At 52.6% G+C, this 27,305-nt stretch overlaps 1 protein-coding gene across 6 annotated transcripts in view; it reads right to left on the bottom strand.

Annotated features, from left to right (window-relative positions):
- ARRB1 (arrestin beta 1) overlaps positions 1-27,305 on the bottom strand; it is a 69,720-nt gene that overhangs the window by 5,343 nt on the left and 37,072 nt on the right. For 3 of the 6 annotated variants that reach the window (XM_047691562.1, XM_047691561.1, XM_047691557.1), the window contains exons 2-13: positions 16,585-16,615; positions 14,699-14,759; positions 11,552-11,596; positions 10,506-10,702; positions 9,178-9,237; positions 8,265-8,332; positions 5,943-6,078; positions 5,046-5,130; positions 4,534-4,606; positions 3,578-3,715; positions 2,315-2,398; positions 1,093-1,116 (exon numbers count right to left, since the gene is read on the bottom strand). In XM_047691562.1, the coding sequence (XP_047547518.1) occupies positions 1,093-1,116; positions 2,315-2,398; positions 3,578-3,715; positions 4,534-4,606; positions 5,046-5,130; positions 5,943-6,078; positions 8,265-8,332; positions 9,178-9,237; positions 10,506-10,702; positions 11,552-11,596; positions 14,699-14,759; positions 16,585-16,615 (1,002 nt within the window). Of the gene's footprint in view, positions 1-1,092; positions 1,117-2,314; positions 2,399-3,577; positions 3,716-4,533; positions 4,607-5,045; positions 5,131-5,942; positions 6,079-8,264; positions 8,333-9,177; positions 9,238-10,505; positions 10,703-11,551; positions 11,597-14,698; positions 14,760-16,584; positions 16,616-19,483; positions 19,745-25,950; positions 26,082-27,305 lie in introns of those variants that run through there. The other 3 variants (XM_047691558.1, XM_047691560.1, XM_047691559.1) reach the window with 3 other exon arrangements.

The raw sequence follows: 27,305 nt of genomic DNA, 5'->3' as shown, positions 1-27,305 counted from the left end.
AAGGGACAGAGGCTGTGCAACCAGGCCCCCAGCAGTGTCTGGGGGGACACTTTTATATCTTCAGGTCTCACTGAGCTCATCTGGAAAATGGGGATAACAACGCTTAACTTCTAGAACCACTAGAACTTCTAGGAGATGATGTAGGTAAAAGGTTTGATTGAACTGTGAAACTTTTACCTGCCAGATTCAAGCTTTACTTCCCCTCCATGGGGATATGGGATTCATAGATTATTGAAACAATTTGGCTCCTTTTTTTTTTCTTTTTGCTTGCCAAGCAGATTGCTTTTCCAGGTTCACTTGGAAGAGTGAACTAACAGAAGGGAAGAATGCTTTTTGTCAACCTTTGTGAAAGCCATACAGTGCATGGATGGAAAAATCTGGACATTAACCTTGCAGCACGCCATGAGTGATCAAGGGCGGGGTAGGTCTGATTCTTCCCTGGGGCCCCAGAATTGTAGCACAAGGCTGGGCATAAATCTGGATTCCAGAAATATTTACTGAATTATATTGAACTGAACTCAAATGAATTAATTTCACCTCTCCAAAGAGCCTGATTTCTTGGGGTGAACACTACTGCCCTCTGGTGACAAGATGAGGCAAAACCACTGCATGAGGGGCACATGCCTTTTTTGGAAGGTGCAAGGATCCAGGTGCTACAAGGAACCTTGTGTACAAGATCAGGACCACAGGACCTCTCCCTAGGTCTCCCTCTCCACATGGCCAGCAGTTAATTCTCATTAGGGTACAAGTCTGGAAGCCATAAAGCCTGCATTTCTCCAAAACATCAGACTGTGTGATGGGGGCCGGGGGTCTATTTCCCCAGATCCAGGAAGCTGACTTTGTTATCTGCCAAGGTTCCTTTCACTTGGGAGGGATGGAAGAACAAGGCAAGGTTGTTTTAAAGCAGAAACTGCATCTCCCTAGTCCCTCTGGAAAGGATTCTAGTCCTAGCACTTATGCCGGAGACTGGCCATCGAAAGTGACTGCTAAGATTCCTCCCAACCCAGTGCCCTACAGTTCCGGATGGTCAGCCCAGGGGTCTCTGGACCCTCCAGGAAGGTGCATGGGTCAGGTTGAAGGGAGGGGCTTTACCTGGATGCAAGGTCTCCCAACAGGCTGGGTGGGTCAGAGGAGGCGGGAGAGGTGTTCAGGAGAGAGTTCAGAGAGGAAGAAAACAGAAAGCACATTCATTCACCACCTTGCTGCCCTCAGGGGTAGGGTAGACCCTGAGACACACTCCCACCCACCGCTCTGCGGATGTGACCTCTCATTCAGAGATACACAGAAATGGCATTAGCCTTGCCGGGTGGGGTGTGGGGCGGGTGGAGGACGGGGGGGGGGGGGGGGGTTACCGAAATCCCAGGACTCGCTGAGCCCCCAGAATCCCCCTCGGCAAAGGAGACATGATAGCCAACCCCTGTGCGGCCTGCCCTGGGGAGGCCTCTCTGACGGCAGGAAAAATCAATTTGGGATTCACCGAGGATTCCTCAAGGAAGTCGTGGAGAGTCAAAGAACACAGGATTTGGGATTTGCAATTCTGAGATGTCCTAGAACATGCGGTCAGTATTAGATAAAGCCACCTACATAGGGCATGACTCTAACGTCTAATGCTATTAGCTTGCAAATCTTTTCATAGAAATTTATGAGTCAGACAAAATGCCCAGATTCAGAATTCCAGGTTTAGGACAACATGCAGGCCCCATCTGTGGGGAAAAGTTGTTCTATCTGAGCTCCCCCCTTTTGAGGTGGGGCACAGACCATGCTCCAGGGCAGGAATATGTCTGGTCCACTGCAGTGACCCCAGTGCCCAGCCTGCGACCTGAAGTTAGGGGAGGACATTTCAGGAAATGTCTGGAGAATGGTTTGGGCCTCTGCTTCCCCATCTGTAAAATGGGAGAGTCTGAACATCCCTAATCCAGCACTGGGATTCTGAGCCCCTTTAGCCATTTCCTTAGCAGATCAGTGTGAGCAGGGGTGGGTGCTGGGCCCCAAGACATAGTGAGGGGATAGAACCCTCTGGAGACCCCCCAGCACAGACTCTGAGGAAGCTTCTCCCACAACAACCCTATGTGTCCAGACAGGGACAGGGAGGAAGAGGAGGGGGAAGGGGGAGAGAGAGACAAGGAAAGGGCAGGGGGGCAGAGGAGGAGGAAAAGGGAGGCATGAAGGAGGAGAGAAGGAACAGGAAGTCTTCAAGCTTGGTTTACCCTCTCGATGGATGCAGCTATCAGACAGAATGGGGCAGTGGGCTGCGGGTGATCTGGGACACCCCATTATACACTTAGGGAGTCTTGGGCTGGTTTAGAACACTCACCCGCCCCGTGATACCACGAGCTTCACTTTCACTTTGTAGGAAACAATGATGCCCAGGATTTCCCGGTTGGCTCCTTCCCTCAACCTGCAAAGTGACACAGGGAAGCAGGTTCACTGATGATCGCTGGGTAGAAGAGACACGGCAAGGGTGGGGTGCAGTGGGGGCAGTCGCCATCAGTCCCTCTCCTGGGTCACTCAGCCACCATGTGCAGAGCCCAGCATATAAGAAAGGGAAGCTTTGCCCTAAGTCGGGGGGAACCTGGGTCCCTGGGTCCCCTATCTGGCCATGAAATTCACTCCTCGGGCACACTTGATAAGCCCCATTCCTCCCTGGGTCTGAGTCCCAGCAGCATGTGGAGGGGGGCTCCTACTACCCTTGGGAGGATGGATGTTTCTCTCCCACTACTCAGCAACCCATGGGGCACAAAGGGCTAGACAGGGAGTTCAGAGCGAGGGAGGGAGGTTGGCAAGGCAGGGGAGGAGGTACTGGGGAAGACCCAGCAGGAGGTGGCCCCTCCACCAAGTCTTGATGACTGGTAGGATTTGGGCCAGGGTGGAAGAAGAGGGCAAAGTCTTGGAGGTAAGCGGCTAGCACGCCTGTGACCAGCTGTGTGGCTGGAGCATAGGGTCCACGTTGGGAGTCCAGGGCAGGGGTGCAGCAGAGGCAGGCCAGAGCCCCACAAAAAGGTCAGACCTCAGTGGATAGGGTGAGACGCGTTCCCCATACCCCAGGGGTCTCCACGAGAGCAGGGCAGCCTCCAAGTCAGTGATGCCCACGAGACAAGAGTGATCATGTGGCCCAGGGATCCCTTTGAGGGGCACACCAACACCTGCTGTAGCCTAGCTCACTGTCCACATCTCCCCAGACTCCCCACTCACCTCCTGATCCATCCTCTCCCACCGAAGCCACTCCTTTCCTTCCAGCCTTGCTCTGCCTCAGGGACATACCCCACCTGACTCAAGACACTAAGTCAGGAGCTACTGCCTCCTGCAGGAAGCCTCTCTGGGTTGCCCTCCTTTGGGAAGCCAGCAGATCCCAGCACTGACAGAGGGAGCTTGGTCTAGGGGCCCATCTGGCTTTCTGGGGCAGCCCTGGATAGGGATGGGAGTAAGGGGACAGTTTCCCTACAGTTCAAGCTCCTGAGGATGGGGCCAGGGACCATGCTTGGGGAGAGGATGACCACAGCATGGACAGGCACTGGTGGGAAAGAAGGCTGTGGACCCCCGGGGAGGGGGGCAGGGAAGAGGGCAGGTGGGTCCTCACAGGGTGCTGGAGGCCAAGTTTGTGTCTTCATGCTTGAGCTTCCCGTCCAGAGCGAGGCCCCGCTTCTCTCGGTTGTTGGCCAGGAATGGAGTCAGTGTGTAGACCTTGCAGAAGGTTGAACTGGGAGCCACGGTGTCACTGGGAAGAAGGGAGGCAGGTGTGGAAACACACCCCATCCCATCACCCCCATAGCCCAGTTAGAACAACTCAGAGACCACAGAGTAGCATTAAAAACATGTTTGTAACTTTCCAAAATACTGAGGGCTAGATTAGTCCATAAACACACACGTACATGAAAAATGACACATAATGCACTTGCCTCCCAAAGGGAGGCAGGGTCAGGAAAAAACCAAAAACCAGATGTGTCTTCTAACGGGAGCATCTACTTCCTTCTGGTGAGAAAAGACGTTTCACTGGAGAGCTCTCCCCTTGCCTGAGTTGCTAACAAGCTTGAGACAAAACTCCAGCCCAACCACAATAGCTGCCTCTCAAACCTAAATTTTTTATATATAATTATTCTCTGCCTTCCCACAGACAACCATTTTACCCAATGAGCTGGATTAGTCTGTCATCAGACAAGAAAAGCTATGTACCTAGTGCCTTACCCTCTTTGCCCTGGCTGCCAGGAAGCTCAGAGCAAAGTCTGCCCTGTAATCTAGGTTTCCAGCACAGTGTAATTATAGCCCCGGTCCCCTTCAACTCCGTAGCTCTCATTTTGTCATTCTAGTTTGAGCAGATCTTTCCCTTGACTGTAGTATGCATTTTCTTGTAGCTAAAAATCAAGTGGGTGTTTTCTAAAAGGCTGTTTGGGATCATGTACCATGAGTGGCTAGGAAGTCCAAGGCCCAGCCCTCTGGCAGGTGGGAAAAAAACCACGTGCCCCTGTCCCTACAGCCAGGGCTTCCCATTTCCCTGCCCAGCCCCACACATCCAAGGCTGGGCTTGTGCTCACTTACTCGGCCTCTTCCATGGCCACGGGGCACTTGTACTGGGCTGTGTTAAAAAGGCAGATGTCCGCGTACTGGCGCACTGGGAGGAAGAGGGAGACAAGGTGGTGTGAGCCGGGGCTGCCGCTCCCAGGCATCCCAGGCTCCCTCGACTTGGGGATGTTCATCCCTGGAGTGCACCGGGGGATCCTGCAAGAGGCCACCCCATCTGCACCCGAAGCATAGCCCAAAGGCACCCTTCCCTCCCATCATCAAAACCCTCCCTTGGGGACAGCTTTGCTGAGAACCCAGGGAACCTAAGAGTAGGCAGCTTATACAGTAAACTTATTACCTGGCCAATGAGCAGCCTGCATTACTAGCCTCAAAAGCCTTCCCCTTTGGCTTAGAGGAGGCCCTGGGCTTCCCCTCAGGTTGGTAGTTCTCTACAAGGCTGTTAACAAGGGGAGAGCCTTCAGCTACCCCCAACCCTTGGGAGGAGACCCTCTTGCCCGCCCCTTGGGTTGGCCCTCTGCCCTGGATACCCGAGATCTTAATCTTCTTTACTGTCTTGTTGGTGTTGTTGGTGACGTGGACGTTAACGCTGATGGGTTCTCCATGGTAATAGATCTGGGAGGCAGAAGAAGGCAGGAGGGTTGGACCGGGGGGTACTAAAGCTCTAGACAGAGGGAGGGAGAAGAGGCCCCCCACACAACTCCTGACTACATAGACTCTGGCCACTCTGACATTGGCCTCAAGTTCCTGAGCCACGTCCCACTGATGCTAAGGCACTGGGCAGGTTAGACCGGTGCCTTGGTGGGGTTTTGAAAGATAACTGGATTAGAAGGTGATATTCCTGGGCTCCAGTCCTGACCTGGTCACCAGAAAGTGAGAACAATAGTAATAACAATGATGAAGAGGATGAGAGCGGCGTGACCTTGGGAAAGTTACCTCAGCCTCAGTTTCCCCCTCTGCTCAGTGGAGGATTTGGATTAGGTGGTGTATCAAGTCCCTCCTGGCTCTGGAGGCCAGGAATTCTAGACTCAGGGGGTTCTGGAAGAAGCAGGAGAAAGGCTGGCTCACTGAGGAAACCGGGTCAGAATTCTCACTGAAGGACCTCAGCTCAAATCTTGCCACCAGCACTTGCCCTCGACTGTCCCCACAGAGAGAGGCATGCCCACAGTGCAAAAGGGGGCGAGAGGTGCAGGAAAATGGCCAGGACCCACATCCCTTCAGGAGGTACCTGACTTTAAAGTCGATCCCATCCTTCAGCTTCATGCTCCACTCTGCCCCTCCTTTCGGCCCCCAAGGCTTCCCTAATCCCCCAAGGGAGGTCTCCGATTCCCTGAACCCAGGAGCTCTAGCGACCAGGAGAGAGCTGAGCTGGAGGTCCCTGCCCCCAGCGAACAGCTCCCACCCCTTGCCAAGTCCAAGCCTCCTACCTCCTTGTCCAGGGAAGCCTCAAGATGCAAGGGCTTGTCCGACATAAGGAACTGTCTGGTGGTCTCAGCTGTGGGCTGAGGGCCAGGCCTCTCGGGGGCATACTGAACCTTCCTGATAACCAGGCGCACAGAATTCCTAATGGACATGGGCAGAGCAGAAGATAGGCAGAGTCACGTGCCTCCATCCCCTTCCCTTGTAATCCTCCCTTCCCTGCTCAGGAGACTGCCATGGCTCCCGTGGCCTTCGAATCCAGTCCAAACTGCAGAGGCAGACACAGGGGCCTTGTCACCACCTGGTCCCACTCCATCCTCCTGCCTTGTGTCTGCAGCCATCCCCACTTCCTCACTGTCATCCTAGGTCTATCTAGTCCTGTCTCTGCAGCTCTGCCTCCACTGGCCTCCCACCTGCAATACCCTCTTCCCACTTCTGCCCTCATTTAGGCATTTAGCTGGGCCTTCCTTCTTCAAGGCCCAGCTAAATGCCTCCTCTTCCGGGAAGCCCTCCTGGATCAGCTCACTTGATCTTCTCCTATCTGAACTCCCACCCCATCAGAGCTGAACTTCACCCTGTAACCAGTCTTCAGGATGACAAGAAAGGGACTACGTTTCACTTCCAGCCTCCCTTAGGTTACTTAATAGTGGCAAGCTCCTTAAGGAGATAAATTTTTATCTACATTGTTCACTGCTGGGTTTTCACCACCTATGACAGTACCTCCCATATAATGAACACCTTCCAAATATCTATTTGATCAAAATATGCAGAGGGGCCCCATGAAGAAGTGAGGGCTCAGAGAGGTGAAAGGGTTCAGTGAAGGGGTGTGGATTCAGTCAGGGGGATGCAGGTCAGTGAAGGGAACAGAGACCAGTGAATAGATGGAGGTCCAGAGATGAGATGGGGCTCAAGGAAGGTGACAGGGGCTCAAGGAGGAAACGAGGACACAAGGATTCAGAGGGGATGGGACCTGGTGAGGCAGTGTCTGTGGCGTGCTAGGGGACCCGGCATCCCTGTTGCTCACCTTCACTCCCTGGAACCGGACAGCCAGGCTTAAGGCCTTAGCTCTCCCCTTACTAACTATACCCCCTTGAGTAAATTCACCTCTGGGTCTGTTTCCTCATCTGTAAAATGGTAATAATAGCAACACCTCTTTCCCAGGGTTGCTGAGAGGATTAAATTAGTTCGTACATGTTTGTCACTCTGAATAGTGTCTGGTCCTTAATAGGCCCTTGATAAATGATAGTTGCTATATCATCATTAGTATTAACTCTGGTATGGACTTAAAATGTGCCATTACAGTGAGCTGAAGACAGTAGCCCTCAGTGTTGTTCCTCTTCCTCGCTCTAGTCAGGCCCCCTTCAAAAAACCACACCCTCCCTTCTTTCCCCTGTTTCAGGTCTTAAGAGGAAAAGAAAGACAGAGGAGCAAGGGAAAAAAAGTGCCCCATCTCCCGACACCCCAGAGTTGCCCAGGCTGGAAAGGGAGATGCCTGCAATACACACTCCAGCCTCCAGGTGGCAAGCTCAGCCCACTTCCTAGGAAGTTGCCGCGCCCGCCCTCAGCCAGCCTCCCATAGGATCACTGACTGCCTGGTGAAGTGGGTTCATCAGAGCTGGGGGCTGAGGCCAGCCTCACCAGGAGGCAGGGCAGGGCCTGCCTTGAGGAGGAGCAGGCCTGAGAGCAGGGCTGGGCAGTCCATCTCAGAAGTCAGGGCCAGCTCTTTCCAGCTGCCAGCCTGGGCTCTCTCCCCAGGGCTGTGCCTCTCCAGGAAAACGCTACCTTCTCGGACATGTGGACTGACTTTCCCCCTCACTCTCTCCAGAGGGGCTTCTCCGACTACAATTCCCTCCCTTGCTTAGAAGTTTCCACTGACCCCATAACCAGCCCCCACCACCCGCCCAACCACCACCTGCTGCTAATGGCCCCCTAGGAGGAGAAGTGAGAAGTGGGGATCTAGGATGGCTGGGAAAAGTCTTGCTCACTGTTAAAAACAATCCGAATTTTGTTTCTTTCTGAAACAAAATAAAGAGCCATGCAGTCTGGTGGGGCAAACTGAAAGGCAGGGAGCTGGAGGAGGGGATTTCGGTGGTGTAAAGGGAGAAACACTGACGCCTGAGCCCAAGTCCTTGGACCACCTGCCCCAGGAAATGTTCCATGACTCGCCAGCCTTCCAGAGCACCCATCTTGGGGTTCCTGAGGCTGGAATGTGTGGCCCCTCCTCGCACACTTCCTGGTATTGTTACTTATCTCTTCAGGCTTTGCTGGCCCTGTCTCCTTCCCACTGCCAGCGGGCAGCCCACACCCCACAGAAGCTGCGCCCTTCTCACCGTTTGTGGATCTTCTCCTCCAGGTTCTCGGCACAGAAGGCTTTGACTTCATAGTCCACACCGCAGGCCTGAGGGGAAGCAGCTGCTGACCACAGGGTCTTGGACAGGGCAGGGTCTCCACATCACAGCCAGCTCCCTCTCATTTTACAAACCAGGGCACTGGATAGGAATACCCAACCCCACAGCCTGGTGCGCAGCCTGACTCAGGACCCAGGGTCAGCCCCAGCACTGCGCTGCCTCTGGGGGTGGCTGCCTCCCCCACTTGACCTTCCCACAGAGCTCTCCCAGCACTGTCCCCCGCCCGCCCCGCCTCTGGACATCCCAAACTATCCTAACTGGGCTCTACCCTCAGACACCTGACTGGTCTGGGCAGCTGTCCTCATGGAGGCAGCCACCCGGAAATCACAACGGATGCCTCCACAGCCCTGCCTGGGGAGGCACATACTGTGTGCAGACCATCGGGCGCTTCAGGGCCTCGCTCCACCCTCTCAACCACACGGGGCGGCGCATCCTACTGTGCCCATTTTTCAGATGAGGAAATGGGGGCTTAGATCTAGGGCCTGCAACACAAGGGGTGTCACCTCTTTTGGGACCTCAGTTTCCCCACTTGTGAAACCAAAACGAATGCACCCCCATGCAAGATAGTGAGGCCAGGTGGTAGTTCAGAGAACATTTTGGTTTTGCTGCAGCCAAAAAGCAGCCCAGGAGAGATGACACGTAACTGAATGCAGGGGGCAGGGGAGTGACACCCTCTCTGTATGAGAAGAGACTGCTTATTTGAGGCGGTACTGAAGTGGCCTAGACACAAAGAGGCTCCCACACAGAGGGGTCCACGCCTCTCAGAGAGCAAGCCAGGGCCCTGGTGATACAAATGTCCTATGCCCAGAGAGAAGCGTCCAAAGACGTGACCCACCTTCCCTGTGTCTTCAGGCCCCGGCTGCAATGTCACGGAGCACGGGAGGTTTGGAGGGATCTGTTAAGAGGACAGAATAGGTCTCCTGTCACATTGACCCCTAAGCTCCCCATGTTGCCCACTCACCACCCCCATACATGTTCGTCACACCAGGGGGCCCCTAGCAACAGGCCATGTCAGACTAGGGGCTCCAGAGGACAGACAATGTCTCCCCTGTCAGATCATCCCAAGGATACCCCACACTGGGCCAGAAGCCCCTTCAGCAAAGCCAAGGATGTCAAGGCTTTTCTTTGTCTAACAGGTCACCCCTAGCTTGTGGTAAAGACAGAATAAGAGCCACCCCCCTACATCCCCCTTCCCTCGCCAATGATGCCTACGTTCTAATCCCCAGAACCTCTGACTGTTAGCTTACATGGCAAAGGGGACTTTGCAGGTGTTAAGGATTAAATTAAGGATCTTGAGACGGGGAGAGTATCCTGGGTTATCCAGGTGTGCCCGATGTAACCCCAAGGGACCTTAGCAGGGTAAGCTGGAAACAGAAGTGTCCATGTCAGAGTGGTGGGCTCAGAGATAGACTGGCCAGCCACTGCGGGCTTGGAAGACAGAGGCGTAGGCAACGACCGGCCAAGGAACACGAGCAGCCTCTAGAAATTGGAAAGAGTGGGGCCTAGAGCCTCCAGAAAGAATAGAGCCCGGCTGACACCTGGATTTTAGCCCAGCACAACCTGTGTTTGACTTCTACCCTCTGAAATGGTAAGCTCATCCGTGTGTGTTTTCACGGTCATGTTTCATTCCTCCCAGGTTGGCGGTGGCTCATTACGGCAGCCACAGGAAACCAATACATGTACGCTGGACGGAATGACTGTATCCTCCCTCCCGCTCTAGCTTCCCAGAAAGCCGGTGGATTTCACTGAATCACAGAATCGGAGTCTGAGAAACAGGAAATTTTAAAACCGAGTCTGGGAGCCTTTCTATTCGGAAGGGGCAGAGCAGGGAACTCGCTACGTGCCATGCCTCGTTTATGAGCCGGGCTGGAGAAGCCAGGCGTGTGGCTGGTCTGAAGGAGGAGGCAGTCCATAATGACTCAGGAGCAAGACAGGGCTCCCTTCTTTTTCCGCAGCCTCTCCCCCACTGATGAGCTGGACTCTGGAGGCTCCAAGGAGGAGCTCAGAGGTAAGGTGACACCCTGGCGGTGGCCAGAGAAGAGACACTTACCAGGCAGGATCACTGACAGCGCCCCAGGTCCCAATGTACACTGAGAAACTGAGGGCTGCCCTCATGTGCCTGCCCACAGGGCTTCCTAGGGGGGGGGCGTGGCTGGCCCTAACCTCAAAGGTGAAAGGATAGGCATGTTCGCCCAGCTTCTTGATGAGGCGCTCCTGCAGCCGCGTCAGGGCCTTCTTGTCCTCGGGGGCTGGTGGGAAGGACTGCACGTTGGCCACAAACAGGTCCTTGCGAAAGGTCAGGCCCAGGACATCCAGGTCCTCCCGGCCATAGCGAAAGGCGCAGGTCAGTGTCACATAGACTGTGGGAGTAGGGGATGCTGAGGATGGGCCCAGAGGGCAGCAAACAAGTCCCCCCTCCCACCCCCCCGGCACTCCAGAGCACCAGCTGAGCCCTGGGACCGGCCCAATGGGAGTTCCCAGGTCTGTCCCAGAGCTCCTGTAGGAAAGGCTGTGCTACCCTGGGGATGGGAGAACCAGGTACCCAGGGGAGCCACTCAAGCCTGGTCCCAGGGGTGGGGGAGGTAGGGTCTGACTACTGGATCGGTTCTGTCCTTCCCCACTCCCCACCCCCACCCACTCTGGCCAGTGGAGTGCGCAGGAGCACGGGAAATGGTCTGACAGGGTTGGTGAGGGCTGGAGTAGGCTGGCAGGATTGGGGTGGGGGTGGCTGGGGAAGAGTTGTGGCTGGAGAGAGCGGGGGGTAGGGGGAAACAAGTGCTGAGTGGTGTCTGGGAGGCACGAGGTTTTGTCCTAGCTCAACCTCCACCCTGTGTCTTCCTGCAGACCCTGGACAATCCCTTCACCTCCATGGGATTCAATTTTCTCATCTATAATGAGACCCTTATTCTTGACCTATTGGGCATCCTGGCCTTGCAAAAGTCACGATATATTGACGTTAGCATGATTGGGGCACTGACCAGGTTCTTCTAAAATGGGCATGGGTGGACTGTCCAGGCCAGAGGAGGCCAGGGCACCTGCTCTGATGTTCGTTGGAGCTGTCAAGGGAAGAGCCAGTGGGGCTGGGCAGGTTAAGGCCGCAGAATTAGTTAATGTCCTGCCTGGACAGGAACTCAGGGAGGCCCTGGGCTAGAGGTCAGTGGGGAATAGGAGGCTCCGTCACAGGCCGGAGGTGGGGCCTACCACCTCACCTCTCCTCTCCTTGAGATACTCAGGATCCACGAGGACCACGCCATCTGGAAGAAGGACAGAGAGTAAGCACACCCTCCCAGCTCAACCTCTCAAATTCCTGAGCCCCAAACACCAAGCCAAACCTGAACCTAACTATCCCTCTGTCGGAAAGCGTCAGGAGAGACACGGGGAGGCCATCACCCAAGGGAGGGCGCTGCCGTGCCCCACCCCCTCCCTGCAGGCTGGACTTATAGGCCCAGCAGGTCACTTAGGGCAGGTGACTGCTCTGTTTCTTCCCTGTTCATAAGAACAATATGGGCCCGAAACTGCTATGATCAGGTGTACTTTAGAATTTTGAGGTTCTGAACTGTGGAAAGGCCACAGGGTACATCGTCCATATACTCTGTAACACCCTCTGCAGGATCTGGTCTCAAACCCATTAACACCACTGCAGGGAAATAGGAATATTTTCATCAAGAGGCTGAAGTATAAAGACCTTCCTGTTAGTTCAGGTCAGGTTTTGCCACTAAATGAATCCCATGTCAAACTTAGGAACGAGTGCAGACTTCTAGAGATTTCGGATTTGGGATTTGCCATCAGAAGTTGCAATCCTGTAGAACCAACCTCCCAGGGCTGCTGTGAAGATGGATTTAATACATCTAAGGCTGAGACGGTATCCCGTTCATGTGATCCCACAGAGAATGTCCCCAGGCCTGACCGTGGCCATGTAGAGACTAGCTGGACACAAAGGACGTCTTCTCCCCTCAGGACCCCAGGAGGCCAGAAACACAGGCTCAGGAGTTGCCTCCTTGCCTGACATCCCGTCACCTCTGGCCGAACCTCACCCAGCCATACCCATGGAATAAGCAAAATGTTCTCTCCCCAGCTCTCATCCACCGCTACCCTCTCCCTACCGCCCACACAGCAATCTCTCAGGGAATCTCAGGGTACCACATCTGGAAAAGAGTGCCGGAGGGCTCCTGGTCCTATCCAGCCCTGGGCGGGCCCAAGGGATACCTGATCAGGGGAGTGTCCACCCTGTCCCCAAACCTGCCCATCTTCTCTCCTTCTGCCTCTGTCCCTGAGCACCAGGGGCTCTGCACAAAATCCGGGGAGAGGGCACTCCCACAACCAGGGGTGTCAAGGAAGGCTTCCTGAAGGAGGGAAGCAGGAGCCAGGTCTTAAAGGGCAGTATGGGTCACCAGTTAGATGACGATGGGGCATAACAGAGCAGACAGGGGGAAGGGTGCGGCTCTGAGGCTTGGGAGAGTAGATCCCGGGGGTGCTGGAGGAAGCAGGGCCAGGCCTGACCAGCGGCATCCTGTCTATAAGACGAGGCGGGGTGGTGACGGGAGGCTCAGACTTGCCCTGGAGCCTAACAGGGAACCCTAGGGGATAGCTATGCATTGGGAATTCATAATCATCCCGATGTCATGATGGGCAAGATATTTTCTCTCTGTGGATCATTTGATCAACTCTGGACAGTGCCCCAGAGCTCTCTGGGATCCCCAGGGCCCAGCACAGGGCCTGGCTCAAAGTAGCTGCTCTGCTCTGAGAACACTGACCAAATAGTTCTCGGGGTGCCTGAGTGCACCGGAGGAGCTGGCTCCCTCCTGCTCCTTCCCTGCCCCCAGCCTCAGTGCCACCCCGCTGCTGTCCTTAATAGGCCAATGGGTAGGGACAGCCCCGGCCCCAGATAGTCTGCCGGAAACTGTGCTTTGTAGCAAGCCATAGATAAACACTGGGATGCTTGCTCACTGCCTCCAAGAGGCAGCTTACAGAGGAGATGAAAATGGCAGAGGGGACAGGGTCCCCAGACAGCACAGGGGAGGAAAAGTGGGGTCATCCTACTCCAGGCCAGGAAGGGAGGGCCTAATGGGGGGCTGACCTCCCTGAGCCACAGCCCTGCACACACCCCCTCAGCAGAGGGACCCCAGGGACTCCCCAGTTCTCCTGCCCCCACTGTCACAAAGGGATTCCTCCCAGTGAACCAAAACCTGCCAGCTGTGCTCTCTCTGCTCCCACCTCGGCTCTGGAACCGCACGCTCACTTCTGCCCTCTGGCCCCAGGACAACTCCAGGGATATGTAACAGAGGCCACATTCTCTGTGAATGTTCCCCACGTAACACATCTAGTTTCTTCACCTGGACTTGGCCTCAGGCAGTTTCCAGTGTCCATCCTCCCCATCGGTCACCTCCTTTGGCCTTACTCTGGTTTGCTCTCGTCCCTCTGAAATCAGAGCCGCTTTGAGCCTCACCGTCCCCCTATGTGAAACAGGGATAATTCTGGGCCTCCCTCCCTCCCTCCCTCTTATAGATGTGGAAAAAGGCAGTAAGGTCAGGCTCTTCTAATGAGAGCTATGGTTCTTAGAATCCTAACCAGGGTTGACTGTACCTCCTAAGAGGAGATCTGGCAATGTCCAAAAAACATTTTTGATTGTCCTCCTGGGATGGAGAGGGTAGTCCTAAGGTCTAATGGCTAGAGCCTAGGGATATTGCTAACCAACCTATAACGCACAGGACAAAGAATCACCCAGCCCAAACTGTCCAGAGTGTCGAGGCTAAGAAAACTTGACCTAGAGTAAGACTTTAAAAGGTGACTTTAGCCTCAACCCAGCCCATGCCAAGACCCCCATGTGGGTGAGTACAGCCCCCATTTCATAAGCCCCAAGGTTTTCTTCCCACCTTTGCCATCAGGATGCAGCAGAACAAAGATTCTGTGGACCCAGGCCGCCCAGGTTTGAATCCAGGCTCCTCAAACCACTAGCTCTGTGACCTGGAGGAAGTCACTTGACCTCTCTGTGCCTCATTCTCCTCAGCAGCAAAGCAAGGATAATCATGGAGCTACCCTAGTGTCTGTGTGTAATGAGCCTCGCACTGGTGGCTGCTCACCGTCCTCACAATCATCTGGCCACGCTCCGGGCTTCCCCCCTCAATCCACCTGCACTTTCCCCTCACATAATCCTCACTGAGGGACAAGGAGCTGCTCAGTAAACATGGTATATGCTTGCCAATGGTCAAAGGAAGACACTCACACCCTGTTCTTGGTGCCAGGCCCGTCTGGAGACCTGAGGTCCACTCCCGGGTGGCTTTAACACTCCCTTCCCTAGAAGGGACCAGGTCAGCTCCACCTTTCCCCACCTTCCTCCACAGCCTACAGACACTCACCCACAGGGTCCACGAGGTCGATGTGGTCCACAAAGTCCCGCTTTCCCAGATAGACAGTGAGCTGGGGAAGAGAGGCACAGGGGACATTAGCAGCTGTGGACCTGGAGGACACATCCCTGAAAAGCCCCCGGCCCTTGCTCGGGAGGAAACCCTGGGAGCTGCTTCTGCAACCACTAAACCCAACCAAAGCCCACACTGCAGTCTACACTAGACTTGGACCTGAGCTCCAGCCCTAATACGAACCAAACCCTTGTACAATTTTGAAAGTGCCTATTTATCTTAAACCCCTTCAAAGCAGTTGTTACTGTTCCCATTTTACAGATGAGGACACTGAGGCCTGAGATCTTCACACCAAGATTGACTGCTGAGCGTCGAGCAGCAGCAGCAAAGAAGTCTGCAGCCCGGGAGGTGCTGGGCACATCTCCGAGACAGCAAGGGCAACCCAGAGCGGGCTCAAAGGCTCACAACCCTGAGTTCCATGCTCCTCACTGCTCCTTGCCCCTGTGCAGTCTGGCCGGGCTCCACTCATCCTAGGTTGGTTTTTGGAGGCAAATGAGGAACGGGGAGCCAGTGCCCTGCTGGGAAGACCCTCCAGAGCTAGGATCCAGAGTGTCATGCCAGACACTTCGTGTTCCTGCACAGTCCCTGCATCGTGCTGAGTCCTCCCTCACCCCCAACTGTCTCGGTCCAACCCTCCTCCTCCCCACAGCCTCCGTTGCCTGGACAACGCACCAGACACACCAGCCCCCTTCGTGGCCTGAAGCCGGCGGCCTCACATGCTCTGGACTGGAGGCCTTTCTCCCCTCCTTAGCCAGACTGGTTTTCCTAAAATGCAAATTCAGTGCTGTCACTCCTGTCTGAAAACCCTCTAATGGTTGCTGTGCCCAGAGGTGATGACAAAAGGGTTTCATTCCAAATGCCAGCTCTGATAGGTCAGGGGGGCTGCCTAGGGACTCTGGGCGGAGAAGGCATCTAAGATAGAATCTTGGCTCAGCAGGAAAGGGCAAACAGGGATGCGTGATATCTCCCTGGGAGCAATGCGGTGCTATCTGCCAGCCCAGGCCACGAGTCCAAGCTCCTGTACCCGGCAACCGCCTCCCCTCAGCTCCCACTTCCCCAGCCTCCCTCTGGGCATTCCGATTCAACTGCTGTTGATGCCCCCACACTCCCGGTGAGTTATGTTCATGCCTAGAATGCCCTTCTTCACCCTGCCTTGCCTGGATACGCAGCCTCTTTGGAGAGAAGCCATCCCTGACTGCCCAGGCTGGGTCCTGCCATCCCCAGGCATCCCTTGATCTCACCCCTGCTAACGCACATTGAAGTAATGGGTGTCTGTGTCTGCCTCCCCTGTCTGGCTGGGAGTGGCCTGAGCCGTGCCTCATTTGTCTCAGTATATCCTGTCCCGGGCTCTGCCGGCCAGGCCTGTACCCGACAGGGAATGATGTCAGTAGTATCTATTTGCTGAACTGAAAGGAAAGCAGGATGGAGCCTGGGGCCTGTGGAAAGTGAGAAAGCAGGGCAGGCCCTGGGAGCTGCTTCAGAAAACTAGGTGAAGCCATGGTTCAGAGGAGAGGCTCTAGTGGCCTCTCACACCAGGGGACCCAGTGCTTCTGAGGCCCTTGGCACTTAGTCTAATGACCACACTTGCACTGAAATGTCTCTAAGAGAGGCTGTGCCTCAGCCTGGAGTAGGGGCTCCCTGAAGTCCAGGGGAGTCGGACTGCCCCCCTCAGACAAAATGTTTCCTGAGAGTCCCTCCCCTGTGGCAGACAGCTCCTAGGGACTGACAGGGCTGTGCGGGGGTCCTGCATGGGCAATAGAAATACCCAAGAGAGGACAAGAATGTGGGGCCAGGGAGGAGCTGGGGTGCGGTTATTATGGACTCACCTTTCCATTCGGGCTTGCCTTCTTGAACACCCTGTGGACAAAAAGAGGAAGCTAGGATTAGTGCATCCCGCCACGGGGAAGGCCCCCACATGCCATCCCTCAGCAGGACAGAGGACAAGCACCTAGAGTGATCTCCAGTCACTGTCAAGCCTTGAGAGCCAAAACAGCGTCTGGTGTCATCAGATCTTACCATCTCTGGTGCTACCCCACCCAAGCCTCCGTTAATTGCCATTGTAGCTCTCGTGGGATCTGCCGTGGCCCCCTCAGCCTCCTCTTCACACAGCAGGCTGAGGGGCTCTCAAAAGACATGTCAGGCCTTGCCACTCTTTTGCTCAAAGTCCTCCCAAGCTCATGCAGAAGAAAAGCCCTGTGAGAGTGGTCTTCTCTCTGCCTCCTTCACCCGTGGGCATCAGCTCCCACTCTCTCGCACCCTGCCAGTCACAGTGCCTCCCTGCTGTTCCTCCGACTCACCAGGGTGGGTCCTGCCTCAGGCCTTTGCTCGAGCAGTACCTGCCCAATCACAGATCTGCTGGCCCAGCCCCATGCCTTCTGTGATGGGGCTTCACCATGGCCTTGCCCCGCACTCCCTCTCCTCCTCTGGCTCTGTTTACTTTCCCACAGCACTCAGCACTTGCTAACCTACTCTCAAGTGACTTGCTAATTTATGCCTGTCTGGTCTGCTAACATGCCAGCTCCATGAGGCAGACAGCCTGAACTTTCTTCTCCACGGATGTGTCCTGAGTCCCTAGAATGGTGTCCCTAGTAGGCGTTTAATAGATCTGTGTTAATGCATGGCAGGTAGCAAGCACTTGACAAATATTAGTTGAGTGGGCGCTGAAGGAATCAGTGAAGGAATCAACTGAGAGACTGAGGCCCAGGAAAGACAGGGGATGGGCCCCTGGCCACAGAGCAGAGCACTAGACACCGAGTCAGGCAGACACGCAGCCCCCAACTCCTGCGAAGTGCTCTCTGGGCCTTCTAGAGCACACTGCAGTATCCACCAGCCCCTATCCTCTTCCCCAGCTTGGTCTGGGAGCCCGAGACCCCCTCACCTAACCCCATCATCTAGCTCCAGAATTGCTCAGAGTAATGTTGGGAAGAGAGAAGAAAAAGCAAGGAGGCAGAGACCAGAGAAGTTACTGGAGGAAGGAGGGAGAGGAGGGGAGAGGGATGCTGCCCTGCAGGTGTGAGCATAACAGATGGAATGAGAGATGAAACAAACCAGCCAAAAACCCAGAGCATGGAACAGGCCCCCAGGAGCAGGAAGTGCAGCAGGCCACCAGGGCAAGGTGGGGTGAACTTCACAGTGCCATGGGGACAGTCGCTCCTCCTTGAAGGGGTGGGGGGTGGCTCTGCTCTGCCTCCTTGGACCACACCACTCCACCCCCACCCTAACATCTAGGGCACAAGGGACCACTGAGAGGGCTGAGCTTGGCTTGCAAAGAAGGCACTGGCACTTCTCTCCCCTCCACCTACCCTAGTTCTGGGCTTTTCTCCTCCTCATAAATATTTACCAGTGTTTGGAGTGTGAAAATGCCACAGTCAGCTCGGGTGTAATAATCACTAAAGTGAGAAAAAAATACAGATCACACAGTTTGAACCAGCAGCTCCCAAGCTAGGGCTGGACCTGTGTCCAGGAGACCAGAGAAGTCACAGGGATTCCCAGCTGCTTCCAGAAACCTCAGCCCACCTCTCGGGAGCCTGGGGCCTGACAAATGCCTGAGTTCTAAGTGAGTCAGGGAAAGCCACTGAGGTGATCCTGGAGAGGAGCGAGGGGCATCCTTACCACAGGTGGGGGCTGGGGTCCAGGCCAGGATAAGCAATAGTCGAGAAGGGAGGGAGGAAAGGAGGAAGGGCAGTAAGACAGACAGAACTAGCATTTCTTGAGTGCCTAATTAGTTCTTTCTCTTAACACACTGTAAAATGGGCATTGTAACTCCCACTTTACACATAATGAACTCAAGGCTCAGAGAGATGGAGCAATTTGTCCAGGAACAGAGCAAGCCAAGAGTCTAAGTCAGGATTCAGACCCAATTCTGTCTGCCTCCAGAGGCTGAGTACTTTATATCCAATTCTGCTGCTTTCTTAAAGCAGGTGTTTTATTTTTTATTTCTATTTTTTTTTCTTTTATCAGCTTTGGGGGAAAGCAGAAAACAGGGGAAATGAGTCTGGAGAGGGGAGGGGAGGGCAAAGGGACGAAAAGGTGCATATGGGGCGAGAAGGTGAGTGAGGGCAACGAGGGCAGGAAACATGGCCAGTGGTGGGGAATGTCCTGAGCTAACTCAATCAGCCCCCAGGGCCACCTCCTCAGGAAGCCTGGACTCTGGCAGCTTCCTCAAACAACAACAGCAGCCTCCCATGCCCAAGTCCATGTTCTGCCCTAGTACTGCCTCTCGGTAATTTTCCCAGGACACTGCTGATCCTTCAACAACCCCATTTCAGAGATGAGACAACTGAGGCTCTGGAAGGTCAACTCTGGTTGTGTGTCTCCAGAGCCCATGTCCTGCTTTGTTGCATAGCCAAGGCCTCCCTGAAACAACCCCACTGGCTTCCTGACCCCAACACTGTCAGGAAACCGCCCCCCCCCACGCCCGCGGCGGGGGGGCGGTGTTCCAGTTCCCTGGACCCTGTGATTGTGCTTCTGCCTGTCCACCATGAAGGGCAAGGACACACGTGCAAAACTGTGGGCTAGCTGGGTTTGTTCCACCACCCCCTACCCCCTCAGACCCATCCATGCCCCACCAGCCTGATTCTAAGAGTCAAAGCTGAGTCCCGTGTAAGAGAAACACCGGGGGTTGGTTCTAGAAGACTAAAGCTCCCTGGAGACAAGGAACAGAAACTCAGGGAGGGTGGCTAGAGAAAAGGAGGCGGGAGGAGAATAAGGAGACAAAACTCTCACGGGAAGGACGCGCAGGCAGGACGCAGGAGTGCTGGAGCCACGAATGGGGAAGCCATCAGCCTCTCGGGTGGTAGCTCTCTCTCCGCCTCTCCCCATGGGGCTGCATATTCTCGGGGCTGTGTTGTTCTCCGATCGGCCGCTCCATTGTCTCTGAGGACCAACTCTCTCTGCTTACTCAGGCCTTTTCTGCTCCTCCGTCATTCTGGCTGGCATGCGGCTCACTCCGACCCTGTTTCTACTCAGCCTCTCACTCAGCTTCACACTGTTAACTGGCTGAACGGCCCAATTCCAAATTCCCAGGAGAGGAATTTGATTGATCAGCTTTGGTCAGGTGCCTCCCTGCCTGAACCAATCAGCTATATCGAGGGCGTGTCATGTGTTCCATGAGGGTTCGCGGAGGAGGGTCTACAGAGCAGTGTTTTACTAATCAGGGCGGCGCAGCCCATTAGTGAATCACGAAATCGACTTAAAAGAGTTGCCACCAGCACTTTGTTGTTTTGTTTTGTTTTGTTTTGTTTTCACGGACTAGAATAGAAGACATCAGCGAGACACACAGATAGCACAGGTAGAGCATATATGACTATATTCATCGATATGCCATTTCCCTGTGAGGCTGGGCACGTTTCTCCAGTCCTATGAAGTTAGGCATGCCCACATGGCTTGCTCTGGCCAACAAGAAAGGAGTAGAAGTGTCACATGTCACTTCAGGGGAGAAGCATATAAGGGTAGTGCACGTTTTTGTTTCCTACGGAGCTTGTGACAAATGACTGCAAACTTAGCAGCTTAAAACAACATTCTGATTTGATTCCCTCAGGGTGGTGCTCCCAGGTGGGCAGACAGGTCAGCTCTCCAGTAACCAGAACGTTGTCTTTTCCAGTGAGTCCCGTTCCCCACCTGTAGCAGGGGATACCTTGAATATTCTGCTGCCTGGCCTCCCAGTGTTCCCTTGTGCCTGCATCATGAGGGGCCCATGATAGATTAGCCAAAAACCAAAAGTTTATGATTCTGTGTGGTGCAGCTCAACAATGGAATATTACATAGCACTAAAATTATTCTTACATCTTTTAAACACAAGGAAATGCCTATGATAGAATATTAAGCAATGTAAGTTAGGATTCAAAACAACATATTTGGCATGAGCTCAACTTTATATTCAAAAATACCAAAAGAAAGAATGAGAAGACTTAATGTTAAGATGGCAATACTTCCCAAATTGATCTATAGATTTAGTGTAATCCCTATCAAAATCCCAGCTGGTTGTTGTTGTGGTGGTGGTTGTGGTTGTTGTTTTCCAGAAATGAACAGGCTGGGGCACCTGGGTGGCTCAGCTGGTTAAGCATCTGCCCTCAGCTCAGGTCATGGTTTTGGGGTCTGGGATAGAGCCCCACTCAGGTGGGTGGGTTCCCTGCTCAGCAGGGAGTCTGCTTCTCCTATTCCCTCTGTCCCTCCCCTTGCTTGTCCATGCTTACTCGCTCTCTCTCCCTCAAATAAATAAATAAAATCAAAGAAAGAAAGAAAGAAAGAAAAAGAAAGGTGGCCCTAAAATTCATATGGAAATGCAAAGGTCCAGAATAGCCAAAACAATCTTGAAAAAATATAAATTTGGAGGATTTATACCCCCAAGTTCAAAACATACTACAAAGCTACAATAATTAAGACTGTGTGAGGCTGGCATAAAGATAGACACAAAGATCAATGGAACAAAATTGAAAGTCCAGAAATAAACCCATATATTTATGGTCAATTGATTTTTGACAAAGGAGCCAAAGCAAGTCAATGGGGGAACAAAACACAAAACAGTCTTTTCAACAAATGATGTTGGGACAACGGGATATCCACATGCCCCCCCTCAAAAAATTAGACTCCCTACCTCACACCATATATGAAAACTAACTCAAAATGGATCAAGGACCTTAATCTAAGAGTTATAACTGTAAAACTCCTAGAAGAAAGCCTAAGTGTAAATCAACATGACCTTGGATCAGGCAATGGTAACCTTACATATAATAATACCAAAGCATAGACAACTTAAAAAAGAGATAAATTGGAGTGCCTGGGTGGCTCAGTGGGTTGGGCCTCTGCCTTCAGCTCAAGTCATGGTCTCAGGGTCTTGGGATCAAGTCCAGAATCAGGCTCTCTGCTCAGCGGGAGCCTGCTTCCCCCTCTCTCTCTGCCAGCTGCTCTGCTTACTTATGATCTCTCTCACTTTCTGTCAAATAAATAAATAAAATCTTTTAAAAAAGAGAGAGAGAGATAAATTTGTCTTTTATTAAAATTAAAAACTTTTGAGCTTCAAAGGTCACTATCAAGAAAGTGAAAAGACAACCCACAGAATAGAGAAAATATTCTCAAATCATGTATCTGATAAGGGTTTAGTATCCAGGATATATAAAAACCCTATTACAATTCAACAACAAACAGGCAATTAACCCAATTAAAAATGGGCGATGGATTCAAATAGACATTTCTCCAAGAAGATACACAAGTGGCCAATAAGCACATGAAAAGATGTTCAACATTATTAATCATCAGAGAAATTCAAATCAAAGGCACGATGAGATACTTCATACCCACTGGGACACCTATAATCCAAAAAAAGACAATAACAAGTGTTCTCAAGGATGCATAGATATCAGAACTCACCTCATACATTGTTGGTGGGAATGCAACGCGGTGGGGTCACTTGGAAAAAAAGTTTGGCTCTTCCTCTGAAAGTATGACCCAGAAATTCTATCCCTAGGTCCATACCTTAGAGAATGGAAAACAGATCCCCACCAAAAACGCGTACATAAATGTCCACAGCACACATTATTCGTAATAGTCATAAAGGGTGAAAAAGAAAAAACAAATTCCCATCAACTGACGAATGTATTGTTTAAATGTGGTATCTAAAGAAATATTTAGTTATAAAAAGAGATGACATACTGATTCCTGCTACCACATGGATGAACCTTGAAAACATGTCATAGAAAAGAAGCCAGACACAAAAGACCACCTACTGTTTGATCCCACTTACATGAAATGTCCAGAATAGGCAAGCACATAGAGACAGAAAGCAGGTTAGTAGCTGCCAGGGGCTGGCGTGAATGGGCAATGAGGAGTGACTGCTAACGGGTAGGGGGTTTCTCCTTGGGGAGATGAAAATGTCCTGGAATTAGACAGTGGTGATGGTTATTCAACCTTGCGAATATATTAAAAACCACTACATTTTACACAAAAATGCTGACTATTACAGTATGTAAATTATATCAATTGAAAAAAAAAATAAAAGACTAAAAACAACCCCCCAAAAAATACGTGAAAGGAAAGGAAACATGCCCAAATATTACCAGGGCTTGAAGGAGACTCCCTCCACCCACCAGCCCACTTCTTTATAGATCTTATTTTTCTGTGTTGTACAATAGGCATAAGTCACTTTATAAAGATGCCAGGGCTTCCCTAGCAAGATACGTCTCAGGTCTTGGTGAAAGAAGACCCTGGGGAAAAAAATATTGTTAGTAGAGAAATATGGAACCTATTACTCTGAATCCTTTGATGTTAGAGTCTCTGATTCTGCGATTTTACACTGTGGAGTCTGTTTCTCTGTGATTGCTCAGATCCCTCCCGGGCCTGCTGTGCCAGCTATGAGAACTGCTGTGCTGTCTTCTGCTCAGCTATTTCTTTCTCCAGGAAGCCCTCCCTGACTCCTCCAAGCCTCACACCCAGCAGGGAGTCACAGCATGTCCCACACTTGGCGGTGGTTTGTTTACTTACTTTCTGCCTCACTTACATAAGTGAGAGCACAGATCTTACTTGTGTTATCGATCCCTGGGGCATAGCATGGTTCCTGGGGCACAGTAGGGGCTCAGAATGGTCAAAAGTGAGGATGGATGAAGTTTAAAAAGATGGTGGGTTGATGATGATCTTCTCTGGCTAGCAGACTCCAGAGATTTCTTCTTGGAGCGATCCTTCTCTTTGGCTGTCAGGATCTATGAAAATCAAGCTTAGAAAATGCTTCCTAGGGGCAGGGTCCCGGCCACCATCAGGCTAAGTCAAGAATACAACTGATGTATCCCAAACAGGTCTCCTCTACTCAGCTTTGATAAAGCTTATCACTCACCTGCCCACCTTCACACAGCCCCTGCCACCACCAGGCTCTGGGGGCACTAAGGCGAGCAGTTCGTGGTCCCTGCTGACCAACAACCATGGATGGCATAGTCAAGTTAGAGGAACCCACCACGTACGATGGCCACCATGCATTAGTCAGGCGCTATGGTGAGCACTTCACACACATTAAAATATTATGTCATTCCAGGGCACCTGGGTGACTCAGTCCGTTAAGCGTCTGCCTTGGGCTCAGGTCACGATCCCAGTGTCCTGAGATCGAGCCCTGCATCGGGCTCCCTGCTCAGCAGGGAACCTGCTTCTCCCTCTCCTTCTAGCTGCAGCATCCCCTGCTTGTGCCCTCTCTCTGTGTGTATCAATTAAATAAATAAAATCTTTATTTAAAAAAAGATATTATGTTATTCCATCTAAACACTCCTACTTTTCCCGGAGGAGAAACCTAAGACTCCAATAAATAACATCCAAAGTCATGACGTCGGTATCAGAAAATTATACCGGAGAGAAACCCCACTTACAGGGAATCATTTAGACAGAACTTGTCTTACTCAATATCAGATAGAACTTGTTTTACTTAGTTAATATCAGGAACCTTATCCTGGACTACCCACGAATGTGGGTTCACTACCAGTGAACTGGAAGAGTACTGCTTACAATTCACTCCTTTATGAGCGTCCGAAAATTCACGGTGAAATAAAATGCAACGAATACAGTGAATGGGGGAAGACCTTCAAATATTACTCAATCTTCAAACAACATCGGAAAACTCACCCTGGAGAGAAACCAGGTGCCAGGGACTGCTCTAAGTGCATCATAAATATCAGCTCTTGTGTTCCTCCAACAACATTATAAGGAGGTACGACTCCATCTCCATTTCAGAGATGCGGAAACTGAGACACAGAAAGACAGTCTCATTTTCCCAAAGTCACACAGCTAGTAAGGGGCATAGCTAGATGCTGGAGCCCAGGCCGTCGGGCTCCAGAGATCACACACTTTTAACCACTCACACTACCTTCTAAGTGGGATCGTGTGGTTCTGTCTGGCGAGTCAGAAAAGGCTTCCAGGGAGGATGGGGCAATGAGGAAGACCTTGAGGAAAGGTCAGAGATGAAGTCCAAGGTCTGGAAAGGGCGACTGAGTCCACGTGGTGCTCAGGAGGCAGTTGGCAGCCTGGTGTGGCTACTGTGTGTCCTGCAGGTCTGGGAGGAGCACCAGGGAGGAGGACAGGCCAGAGAAAGGTCCACTCATGGCCCAAAGAGTCATGGAGCACCTCCATCCACCAGGCCCAGGGCTAGGTGTGAAGGGCCTTGAATGCCAAGCTAAGGAACTTGAACCATAACCAGAAGGCAATAGGGAGCCTTGGGCCTTTGGGGGAGGGAGAATGATGGGCCAGGACTGTATTTTGGACACAGACGTGCCCCCAACCCCATAAATTTCCTCTATCCCTGGCCCAGTAGGCAATCATGGACTCAATTGGGCAGGGTGGGGACAACACAAGGGGGCATTCCTTCTGCCCTACATTCTGACCCACTTTCTGGGTGTGAGAGCAGCCATCAGGGAGCAGGGAGGCATGAAGAGCAGGTGGCTATGGCAGCAAAGAGGTTTCTAGGGCCCTTATCACACGCTCTCTGGTAGCAGAGTTATTTATGTACAAGCTCGTCCGCTCTGGCAAAATTGAACACCCCGCCCTGTGTCAGAACATCGCCTGCCTGTTTACCTACCATTAGTGCACCTGCAGTTCAGGACAGCCCAGGAGGGGGAAAGGGCAGGAAGACAGGAAATGTCACCCTCATTTCACAGATCTGGGGAGCCTGAGGGAGCACACTACAGCTTGCTTCATTCCCCAGATGGAGAAATCACAACCCAAGGGAGGGAAGGGTCCCTGCGGAGGCCAGGAAATAGGCTCAGAGAGACTCGCCCACATGCACAGAGTCCCAGACAGGGAGGGGAACCCCAGGTTCCTGGTGCTCTTGTCCTATCGCAGCAGCTCGACACCTGGCAAGGCTCCCGTGTCCAGAGGGCGCGGCGTGTCTGGCAGGGCTGCGGGGCAAGGGTGGTGGATGGGGGCTCTGACCAAGTCATGCCCCCAGCCTCTGGACCTCCCATGGGCTTCTGGGCTGACAGCAACCCCTCCCCCTTCTGCTTGCATTCCCAGGTTCCCTTTTCCAGCCTTGAGCCAGATCTACAGGGTGCCGAGTCAGGAAGGAGGGGGCCCACCAGGTGGCCCTGAAGAGAGAGGAGAGTTTCTTAAAGAAGCGTGGCGCATTTGCTGGTAACCTAAGAAACTGGAGATCTGAACGTCAAAGGCTAATAAAAATTTCAACAAGCGGGCTGGCAGCTGGATCCCAAAGAGCCCACAGACCGCACCTGAATACTCTCCAGGCTTCTTTCAGCTTAGGGAAGGCTGCTGGCCGCAGAAAAGCAGGCAGACCCGGCCGGAATCCTGTGTGTCCTTGGGTGAGTTTAGCACCTCTCTGAGGCATACTTTCCCCTGTCTGGAATATGGGGCGGTATCTACCACACAGCACGAAGACACATATAAGGACTTGGTACACAGCAGGGAACTGATAAAAGGAAGCCAACATGATTGGTAATGTGATGATTGTTGTTATCATTGTTCCCCTCCCCTCCAGCGCCCAGGGGAGAGTTCTTGCCTAAATGTCCCTTGAGTGAGAAGGCCTTGGGGTGGGAAGAGATAGTTGTGTTACCCTCGCTGGAGACAGGCAAGTTTTTTTAGTTGTCTGTCTTCCTCTTGGTCTCAGATGGAAAACAATAGTTTGTAATGTTCTCTTCCCAGTTTAGACCCTCACAGTTCAGAAATCTCTGGGGACATGCCCTATTTCTTCTTTCTGTACTAGCCTTTTCATCTGTTCTCCCAACTGCAATCCTTTCTTCCCGATGTCACCTCATCTGAGAAGCCTTCCCTGACTGCTCTCATCTCCAGAGGGACTGTGCTGGCTCCTCTCTCCTGCCTCTTTCCCATCTCCCCTTTTTCTATCCATCTTCCTTCCCTCCTTTATTTTCTTCCTTTTATTTTCCAATCTCTGAGCCTGCCACAGTTCTTACCTCCAGGAGATCTAGGCCCCTGCGCCCTGTCCCCAGGGTACCTACACTCTGGAGCAGGAAGACAGATGCTCCACAAATAAACAAAGCTTCCCTCAAAAGCACAGTGGGAGGGCGGAATGAGAGGATGTATAATGTCCAGCTCGGTTCCAGGCACAAAACAGCCACCCACACACATTAGCACCTGTCCCTCCCCTCCCCTATCCAGCGCCCATGTTCCCTCAGCATCCGCACTGGCTTGTATCCCACCTCTCCTTGGAGACAGTCATGCAACACTGAGAAACTGCAGAGATCAGAAGCCTCTTCCTTCAGTCATTTACTTTCCTTGGTACATGGCTGGTGCTAAATAAATATTCTGTATGAATGAATAAAGGAATCAAAGAGAGCCAACCCCCAAACATGAAGCTGGGGAGAAACAGGACCAGGGCCAAGTGGCGAATCAGAGGTGGGCAGCCCGGCCAGCAGGAGGAGACGCGGCGCGTGGGCCTCAGCGGGAGCCCGGGACACACAGGGCGGCCTCAGACACAAGGCAGTCAGATGTCCCCAGAGGAAGACTTTATTTGAAGTTTCATTTGTTTGGGTTTGTTTTGTTTTGTTTTGCCAATTCGCACATACAAATTTTTAGGATCATATAATAACATATCAAAATGAGACAGTAA

This window comes from Lutra lutra, chromosome 10 (assembly GCF_902655055.1).
Source record: "Lutra lutra chromosome 10, mLutLut1.2, whole genome shotgun sequence".
Taxonomy (NCBI): domain Eukaryota; kingdom Metazoa; phylum Chordata; class Mammalia; order Carnivora; family Mustelidae; genus Lutra; species Lutra lutra.
Note: the sequence above shows the minus strand (reverse complement) of the source record. Positions and strands in the feature narration are given on the sequence as shown.